We start from the raw sequence: 10,472 nt of genomic DNA, 5'->3' as shown, positions 1-10,472 counted from the left end.
GGTTCAGCACAAGCACTGGGACCCCAGTGGATTTGGTGGTGACACCCTGCTCCCCAGCAGCTTGATGCAGTTAGGTTTCTGGCTGCACTTTCCACCCAGGAGCTCCAATATATTCCTGCAGGGCCTTAAGACAGTATGGCGAAAAAAGTCTCTACTGTTTGCAACAGCAACTTGAGGGAAAAAAAAATCAGAGGCAAGATGTACAAAGCCAGAAGTGCAATTTATTGACAAGTTTCAAAAGTAAAAAGCCTCAGCATCTTTGCTCCTCTTGGTAGAGCTCAGACATCCAAACCAAGACGCCTCCACCCACCAAGCTCAGAGTTGTGTAGTGCTTCATCTTCAGAAGTTGAAGTCTTTTTTCTCCACCGAGAAATCATATTCTCCATCTTTGCCAGTCCCAGGCTGCAGATCTGGATTTTCCTAGAAGGAAGTCAATAGCCAGTTAAAGGTTCTGCATCTTAATAAACCTAAACTTTTTACACCTGAGTTTGCCTGAAGCTTTTTACAGCCACTTACTGCTTTATTCTTGTTTTAAAAATTCTACTGCTGTAACAAGCTGTTAAGGTCAGCTTGACTCTAACAGGACCCCTGGAGACCAGACCAAGTCCTCCTGTTCTTCACAGCACACTGAAGCTGCCCTGTCGCTGCATCTCACAAAAAGCAGCCAAGTCTATGGGCTCATACACCAGAGGTAGAAGAAAAGACCATCTGGAGTGGCAGAACTCATTCAAATTAAATAGCCTGCTTGGAAGAGCAACAAGCCAGGACTGCTTTTGGAGAGATGTTCCCCCTGGCACCCAGCCCCTCAGGCAGGTGCCGGTGCATAGGAGAGCTTCCTCCACACCCTCTCGCAGGGACATCCCGCAGACCCTGTTCTGGGCAGGGAACGAACACAGACGTTTGCTCCCTGCTGCTGCAGTTCACATCTAGACTGAGCTTCAGCTCCGAGATCTGCCAGACTAAGCCTCTTCCCTGATGTTTCCCCATCTGCAAGACTAAAGCTAGGACCAAGCATGGCATCTGTGACAGTCATGGGACTCTTGCAACTCGCTGGTGTCCTATCCTCTTTTTCCATAAGTTAATTAGCATGAGAAGGGTCAAGTAATCCAAACACAACTGGAGTATGTTTACTAGCTAAGTAGGTGGCTTCCATTCATAGTGACAAGTTAGCTCAGCTCCAAAGGAGGAAAATTCTCCACATTTGATATTCATATCAGCAACTGCAGTAACTCCAGCTGATGCCAGTTTAAATTCCAGCAGCAAGATGCTATCAAGGCATCCGTATCTGTTGTGCAACTCATCAGCTGACAACTCAGATCTTTTACAGACCTTTAAAAGCAACCGGGACAAGCTGCAAGGACTACTCTAGTCATGTAGAGGTCTCTTCCAAAAGGCTATTTCAGCATCCTTAGAGCCTGTGCTTTGTTCCAGTGTGTAATAGCTTCATATTTTCAATTGAAAAACAGCAAGAGCTCACATACCTCACCAGAAAAGTATTTCTCTATGATATTCAGTGCAGCTCGGTAGACCATGTTGTTGTCATGGGTTTGCAAGGCTTCAATTTTCTCAAGACCATCAAGCTCTTCCACCAGCAGACACAACCTTTCTGTCTCTCCCAGCTTCTCAGCTGCCTGTAACATCAGATAACCAAGCAGGAAAATATAACCTTATATCAGTAACAGGTCTGAGATAGTCTTTACTGCAAGACCCTGATCTACAAGTCAAAGGACAACAGTCCTGGCATTTACGGTCCCTACCTGATCCCAGGGATAGGACTACTATGCATATGAAATAATCAGTTCCTGCTGGGATTACTGCACAGTGGCTTGACAGCCAAGCAAGCAAGCTAACCAGACAAGCTAGCCAGACCCTGCCCAGTTACCTGCCCAGTTACATCCACACAGAGGCAGCAGGTGTGACCTGCCACCCACTATTTCATTTGCAAAATCCTTTTCCTTGCTTCAAAGGTGCTACAAGAAAGAGGCTTTCAAGTAAGAGGCATATAGACATCAGCTGGCAGGGAGCAGAGCTTAAATGCCCCCAGGACCACTTGCTTTCTCTGCAGTTGCATTTCTGCAAGACCTTCACCTCTGGCCAGCTTGGAGATTAACACAGAACCTCTTTTCCTTCCAGAAGGAGACTAAAGTCACAGGAGGTGAAGAGGAACGCTTTGGGAACTTAATCTTGGCAAGCCTTTTGGGCAACCCAAGAGTGTCCAAGAACAAGTTAAACCCCACGAAATCTAACTCTTACTCCTGCAAGATCAGTAGCTGCTGCAGGAGGAGCTGTTCTAGCTACACAATAGCTCACACCTTGCTGTTCTTCTGGGAAAAAGATGCAGGAGATCTTACCAGGAAGATATTTGAAATGGTATCCAGGATGACCAGGATAGTTTTGCTGTCTTTGGCCAAAAGCAGGTTGAGCAGAGGTTTGAGGACCCCAGACTGGATGAGCTCCACCACCTGCTCCACAGTGCCTCCTGTTGTGAAGTTGGCCACGGCCCACACAGCCTCCTTCTGAGCTTTGAAGTCCCCCTGGAAGAGCAGCACAGTGAAGGCACTGCCAAGCATTAGCATCCCTCTAAGGTCAGTGTGAACACAAGGGAAATGGCTGTACTCGCCTCAGTTTGGACTGAGCCACCTTCCCCAGCACTTGGAGTGCTGGGTGGACACCTGGCAGAGGTGCCAAGAGCAGCTCCAAACATGCTTTCATGCAGGTGTACTGACATGTCCAAGTGCCCAGAGCTGTTCCAAGGATCTCAACAGCTTTGAAACAGATTGTGGCTCTTGGGCACATGCTGAACGCTTCAAATGAGGCAACATGGACCTCATGAACATCAACACTGCTTCCGCAGAGCTGTATGTGCAGCACTGCACCCATCCCTTACCTTATCGAGCACCTCCACCAGAGGTGGCAATAACCCACAGGTGATGAGCTGCTGGATCTGCTGGCAAGGCCCTGCCGCAATGTTACTGAGCGTCCACGTGGCCTCCTTCTGTATAGTTGGCTTCACATGTTGCAGGAGATGGGGCAGGACAGCCAAGAGGCCAGCATCGATAGCTGCCTGGGTCTGGTCATCAGTCCCTGTGACCACATTCCCAATGGCACGGAGAGCTGGAGTCTAGACAGAGATTAAAGGAGATGAGGAGAATCTTCACCTCAAGGGATACATGCCAGAAAGTCCAGCAAGATCCCTCACCAAGTGCTTGATCCCTCAAATAAGGAAAGCATTGTGGGTGATTACTGTTGTATTTACAGACTTATCGTCCTCCTATTTTGCTCTAAGCAGCTTTACAGTCTCTATCCAGTCTGCCAACCACAGCAAGCTGGAACAGAGCAGTGGCTCAACCAACAACTAATACTGCAGCCTGGGGAGACAGCAGAACTCACTAGGCACGCACAGTAAGGAGGCATGCCTTCCTCTCCTTAAGCATTCCTACATTAAGGGAACAGAAGCTGGAGACTGCTGATTGTTTCCTACCATAATCATCAACTCTGGGCTGGCCATGAGTTCCACCAGCCTTGGGAGAATCCCTGTATCCACCACAATTTGGATGCGATCATTGGAACCATCAGTCAGATAGGAAATGGCCCAGCATGAGTCAGAAATGACGTCCTTGTCCTCATGTTCCATGAGGCAGACGAGGACCGGCAGCATCTTCTTCACTGCATCCAGGGGAGGGTAGGGGTTCTTGTTCCTACAGAGGTTTGACAGTGCCCACGTGATGTTCCTCAGGAACCCAACCTGAAACACATGGGAGGTGTAAGATCCTTGCTGCAACAAGCGAGGAAGAGGTAGCACCCTGATTCTGGTCCCTACAGCTCAGAGGTGTTATCCAGTAACAGCCTTCTTAAGGGCTGAGGCTTATTTGAAGAAGGGAGATGAGACGGGTAAGTGACTAAGTAGATTCACCCGCTTCACCCGCTCTCTCCCCATTATTAGTTCAAATAATCTCAGCTCTGGTGTTGTGACAAACTACCACAACTAACAAAGGCACCAAACAACTCATTTGCTGGGTCCTTGGGACAAGTTACAGAGTATTCTTTGGAAACGATGAGGAATTTGTTTCTTTTAAATATTAGCAGCTCATTGTTCTAGAGCAAGGCACCCTGAGGATCTGATTAGTTTGTATCATTCAGTCAGTTCATCCCCAGCAGGATGTTCCCAGCAGAACAGCGGCACTACGTTCAAAGCATTACGGCTACCAAGGTGCATGTATACATAAACTGGTGTTTTGGCATGTTTCTTCCACAGGGCTTTAAGAAAAGGCAAGGGTGAGTCCAGCTAGGACCAGAGCAGCCAGAAGAGTTGGTTATTTAAGAAATATCTTGTAGTATAAACTCACAGAAGACCTAGAGGGCGTTTTTTTAACACCAGCCTAAAAGGCCATAGTTATGCCTACAGAAAGCATACAGCTTCCACCATACGCAGGGATGGGAAACCTGGAGGCATTGGTACCACTGTTATAGCCCTTGAGAGCTTCTCAGTCCACCTTATGCTTCTCTGAAAAGGTCCTTCTCCCCTAGAGACCAAGCAGGCACCAGGGCAGGCACCATTGCAGAAGGGCAGAGATAAGCCACAAATCCAGCAGTTTAGAGCTACACAAAAAGCAGCAGGAGGAAGCTTGAAGGGCAAGTTCAGCCCTTCCATATTCATATGCAAGTCCACCTTGCACCAGTTTCATCTTCTTCCTAGCTTGAGGTGGTCAAAGCTGGATAGGAAAGACTAGAAGACATCACATTGACTTGAAGACTGTCTGCTTGGCATCCCCAGCTTCATATATAGCTCAGAGGCAGAGTCATTAAAAGCAGTTTAGGACAGGGTCTCATTCAGTTATATAAACAAGCTGTTTGTAAGGCAGATGATAGACCACTGTTCACCCATTACCCAAGTGATTAAGAGCTGTTAAGTCAAGAAAATGAAGGTTATTTACTGGAGTTACAGGTGACACCAGAGCCAGCAAGGGAGGAATCACATTGCAATTGATAAGAGCATCTCGATACAGAGGACCATCACCTGTACAGATGAAAAAGGGTTGTTTATTGCATCTGCCCAAGTCACAAAACAGTCAACATCAAACAGCGATCAGACCTGCAGCCACAGGCCAGGGCTGGGTGACTGGGCTCACTCACCAGCCACGCATCATTAAATATTTTCAGCTGAGGAGGATATGCCAGGTAGACTGCAGTGCCATCATGGCTAGTTTGTGGCACCCTGACCAGACATGACCCATTCTGTTCCCCCAACTGATGACACGGGTGGGTTAGACTATCCCAGCAGGATGGAGTCTTGCACTTAGCTTTGGCCAAAATCCTCTTGCAGAGCCAACACAGGGTCTCAAAGGCTGCCAGACCACGTGAAGGGACTGAGGAGTTTCAATAGGGGCAGCAGCTTGGAGTCGAAGCTGCTGGGAGACAAGGCTATCTTGAGGAGCACCAATTTTTAGGTCCCCAGCACTGGCTTGGGCAGTGACTCTCTGCGTGGCCCCAGGCCTGGAGATATCTGCTTACCTGCGATGTTGCCCAGTGCCCACACAGATTGCTCACTGATGTGCATGTGTGGGGAGCACAGGAGGGAGATGAAGGCTGGGATGGCACCTCCATCCACCACTGCCTTGGTGTGGTCAGAGGTGCCAGAGGCGATGTTAGTCAGTGCCCAGGCTGCTTCAAACTGCAGAGGAGCATTGTCAGCACGGGCCAGGAACTCAACCAGCCTGGGGATGATCCCCAGCTTGATGATCTGATTGATAGGTGGATCCTTCTGCCTGGACAGCATTCTCCTGCAAGAGATGACACAGCACAGCCTGCCATGAGAAGCCCTGTGTGGTGCCATGATAGACCATAACCCTGTGGCCATGTGCAGGGTTGTGGCCTGGGAGGGAAGCAGCACCTATAAGAGGTGCTAGCTCAGCATCCCATGGCAGCAAATCCCCCTGCAGAAAACCCATTTTGGATCCTGCTGAGGCAGCAGCAGGGTGTCTGTTAGAGTGCAATACTTCACACATCCTTTTGGGACCACGACAACATTATTCCCTGCTCCCCACCTTACAGGAGTTTGAGCGAAAAAAAAAATTCTGCAACGTGTTCTCTTACAGCCTGCAAGTCTGCCTCCGCCGCTCCCCGGCCCAGGAACGCTGGCCAGCCCCGCACAGGCCACAGCTCACATTTAAAATGAGTTTTCACAGACTGCTTTTCCAGTTAAAAACCAGAATCACCAACTCCCCGCTGCTGTTTCCTGCCTCACACCAGTGCAGAAGCACGTGGAGCCACCAGGGAGATGCAATCAGGGCATCCATCGAGTCAAAGATTAAGCCAGAAAAAGAAACGCTTTCAGCCGGACCCACTTCCCAGGCACGAGTGCTGGCAGAGGGTAGCGTGGAGGTGTGAACCCACAGCTCAGGGCCACGTTAGTCCTGCCAGTGGTAGCCCACCACGGCGCGGTGTGCTGTCAGGGCACCCCAGGCATGGGCAGGCTTGGTTTGGGCAGAAAGCCAGCTCTGCTTGGCACAGCAGATAAAGGGACGAGTCATGACTAGCTCCCTAAAGACAGGTCTGCTCTGGCCAGCCCCCAGTTGACCCCTTGGAAGCAAAGCTTTTGATCTGCTCACCACGAGCAGGTGTCCTCACAGCCATTGGGTCCCCCCCACCCTGGTGTCCCAGCACACAGGCAGATCACTAATGTGGCAGCTCAAGCCAAGGGAGCACCAGCAGTGATGCAGCCCCTCCTGGACCCTTGGGAGACAACCCTGCTGCCAGCTGGGTGGTGATGGCACCCTGTGATGCCTCCTGCCCCCACCCAGGTGGGAACAGCCCTGCTCAGCAGTGACCCTTACAGAGCCAGGCTCTCCAGCCCTCGTCCTGCCCAAACCTTTGGCACTTGGTTTCTTCCCAGCCACCTCACCAGCTGGTGGGAGCCAACGCGGTCCCTGCCCCAGCACAGGCACAGCGAGGGGGGCAGCTCCAGGAGCCACAGCCAACCCCTTGGTTGTGTCCAACCAAACCACCGCCCGCGGCTGCGATGGAGCCAAGCAGGGCACAAAGCAGGCACCAGCTGAGGTCCCTCAGGGCAGTGTGGGTTAGCAGGCTCCTTCCTGTTTGAAGGGCTCTCTGAAGACACGACAAAGGGGGAAGAGATGCCTTCTGCCGACAGGACCCACCGCAGCTCCCTCAGCCAGCCCCCTCCCGGCGCAGGCAGTATACCTGGTGGCCTGCGTAGCCTGCAGCTGCAGCTCGGTGTTGCTCCCATTCACAGCTTCAAAAATTTCCTCCAAGGACAGCTGAATAATCTGTCACAGGGAATGATTCAGAGTCAGACAGCAAGCCAGGACTCCCTCCAGTTTAATCTCCACAGTCAATCAGCTGTCTAGACCCAAGTCAGTCACCACTTCATATCTAAGCAATGTCTGTTCCTTATGCAAGGCAGTTTCGAGATGAGGCAGAGGAATAGAATCCACAAAAGCCTTCAAGGCAACTAATCCTTATAATCAAGCACGGAAAGAGTCACTGACACATCGTAATGGGCCTGCGAGCTCAGTAATTACCCCTTGCTGTGCAAGGAGCCAGACAGGAGCTTCGCCAGCAAGCTGGAGCACCAGCCTGTTCTACCTGCCATCGAGGGAAGCCACACAGGACATCGTCTCCATGCAAAATAACACAGAAAAAGGGCTAGGCGGTCTAAAACACTCCCCAGCACAGGGTACGGTGATCAGGGGTGGCACTGGCTAGTTAACCCAGGTCACCTGAGATGGGCTCGATATCATCTACTGCTTGGACTGCTACCTACGGCACAAGCTGCAGCTCTGATCCTGCCCAAGTACAGAGCACCCAGCACTTACCTCATTTCTTCTGTCTTCTCCCACAGAGAGACTCTCATTCAAACTGAATGAAATACTCCTGCGCTTCAGGATCTGCTCATCCTTCTTGGCCTTTCGCAGCTCGATGTTCACCTCCGCTCTCTGCCTCCGCAGGGCCTGGCGGGGAGAAGGGCATCCCTCCACCAGCGCCTGCATCGCCCGGCTTCCCGAGGAGCTCACCTCTACAACCCTCCGCCCCAAATCTCCTGTGCGAGGAGCGCAGAGCCAGCTCTCGGGCAGCTCCTTGCTATGGAGGAGCCCCATATGGCTATGGTTATATAGGGCATGGGACAGAGTAAAGGCTCTCGCTTCGTGCCTCCCAAGGACATGAGCTGCTGGATGAACCAGTAACCCGTGGTGTTTTTAGAAGTAGGTCTGCTGACCCTGAAAGGCAAACCCTCATCTCCTCTACTGGCTTAAAGCCGACAGACCCTGCGGTCTGACATCCCATACCAGCCCCCTCTCTGCAGGGAGGGCTGCCAAGCAGAGCTTGGCGGGCTGGGGCTGAGCCATCTCCCCTCCCCAGCACATTCACCAGCTCAGAGTCACCCACCCAAAACTCATATGCCCCTTGCCCGTGTCCCCGCACTCCTCGCGGCCCAGCTCCACGCCACATCTCAAAAGCTAACTGAGCATCCCTGCTGGCAGAGCCATCCCCCCTTTGCTACCCCATATAGCTCAATTTGGGGGCGGTTGCCCTTCACAAGCCCTCACATCAGCTCCTGCCAGCTGGCAAACCCCAGCGGGGGCCGCTGGCCGAAGGGGACGGCACAGGCGGGTGGTGGGGATCGGTACTTACGGCTGCATCCTTGCCCTTGTTCTTGAACTTCCTCATCCGATTGCTGTGCTCGTGCACAACAGGCATCTTGGTAGGTTTGAGAGGTGCCAGCTGAAAGCCTTCGCGTGCTTGTGGGGTTCAGGACAGAGCAGCGTCAGATCACAACCGCACCAGCAACATCCACAGAGGGGTCTGGGACCCCCCACGCTCCCATCAGTAGCTTGTGCCACATGTTTTTCTCCCCCACCTCCCCAGCACAGGACAGGTTGGAGGTCCCCGGCCCCAAGCGGAGCTCAGCAGGATCCTCACACACCGCAGCTGAGCCACTGAGCTAACTGCAAGCACGAGCCACCACTTAACACCAGGCTACAAAAATTACAGCTGCTGTATAATCCCAGGAGCAAGCCGGACACGCCGCCTCTGACAGTTGCGGAACCGCCACCTTCTTCCAGGTCTGATCCCTGGGCTCCTGGGTTTACTCAGGCACAGAGCCCAAGCTCGGCAAGGCCTCTTGCCTCCAAAAGCACCAGCTCAAGGTCTAATTTAAGGACAAGTAGCCACATCCAAGCCTACCCTCTCACCCCACCTTGGCTTCCTACACCAGAGACACCCCCCCATTAGGAAAGACACAAGTTCACGTGCTGTTGCATGAAGTGACCAAGTTCAACTAAGCCAAGAGTTCTCCTGGAAACCCAGCTACTAGGAAGGGCTGCCAGGTGACAAACATGAAACAGGGACAGGTAAAACCATTCCTAAACCTCTCCTAGCGAGAGGAGCGGACATACACACAAATAAGACCAAGAGCAGGCCTTCAGGCAGCTTTTGTCAGGAAAAGCAAAGCTTCCATCCAGCAGCGGTTCTTCCACCAAGGGCCCCCTGAAGCCAGGCTGTGCACAAGCACACACAGCTGGGGCATCTTCCCTTCGCTCCGGGCTTACAGCCCACACCTGCCTCCAGCAACTCCCCTAATCTCATCTTCCTAAGTGTTTTGTTTTTTTTTTATCCTCTCTGCCTATTTCCTGCCCCAGCAGCCAAGGCTGGATACCAGCAGCACCAGCTCTTCACCCCAGCACAGCTGCAGCTCACCAAGGGAGCGGGATGAGCTCAGGCCAGTTACACCCCACGGCCTTAAGCCCCACGCTCAAACCTCACAGACCACTTCAGCCTCCCGTGCTCTGCGTCCCCTCCAACGGAGGGAAACAGCAACACTCCACAGGGCCTCTCCTTTTCGGGGAGCTTCCTCCACCCCCTCCTCAGCAGAGGCACAGCGCAACGCACACGCTAACACCAGCCAAGCAGGAGACCTGGCACAGCCCCGGAATCACCATAGGGTCAAGAGGAACAAAAAGCCCCTCAGCACACCAAAGAAGCAGAAACCCACCCACTCTAATGCTCTCTCACACCTCATCACCCTCCACCGCCTCTTTTATTGCCCCCATGGAGCCACGTACCCCCCGGCTCCCCCCCACCATTGGCTCTTCCCGGGACAGCCTCCCCGTTATCTCCAGCTGCTCCTTTGCCACGGCCACCCGGATGCATCTGGAGGAGGATGGATGGTGGTGCCTTCCCTCCCGAGCTGCCCTCCCGTTGTCCCAAAAGTGGGGTCGTGTGCCCGCCGCGCAACACGCCAATACGCGCAGGCGGAGTAGAGGTGTTTCATTTAAAGCATATCTGCGCCGATCGGGGTGCTGCGCGGTGTTCCGCCACGCTAGCACACCACGCAACGCAATCACCACACATTTATCCCGTTACACCGTTAGCAAAAACAATAGAGAATCCTCCCAAATTTACATTCATTGGCTGGTAATTACCACATTGCTTATTACTGGTCTTCATCTTCT

General features: G+C 52.4%; 1 protein-coding gene across 1 annotated transcript; it reads right to left on the bottom strand.

The window, feature by feature from the left end:
* Positions 1-237: 237 nt before the first annotated feature.
* On the bottom strand, positions 238-8,718 carry KPNA7 (karyopherin subunit alpha 7; the record flags this gene model as incomplete). The annotated part of the gene is made up of 10 exons (XM_082006626.1): positions 238-420; positions 1,482-1,631; positions 2,352-2,534; positions 2,888-3,121; positions 3,482-3,745; positions 4,935-5,017; positions 5,512-5,780; positions 7,201-7,286; positions 7,836-7,970; positions 8,653-8,718. 10 exons carry the CDS (start codon positions 8,716-8,718, stop codon positions 340-342), a joined length of 1,551 nt encoding a protein of 516 aa, XP_081862752.1. The 3' UTR covers positions 238-339.
* Between the last annotated feature and the right edge of the window lie 1,754 nt (positions 8,719-10,472).

This window comes from Phaethon aethereus (assembly GCF_964289735.1).
Source record: "Phaethon aethereus genome assembly, chromosome: 15".
Lineage (NCBI taxonomy): Eukaryota > Metazoa > Chordata > Aves > Phaethontiformes > Phaethontidae > Phaethon > Phaethon aethereus.
This window is presented reverse-complemented; position numbering and strand designations above follow the sequence as displayed.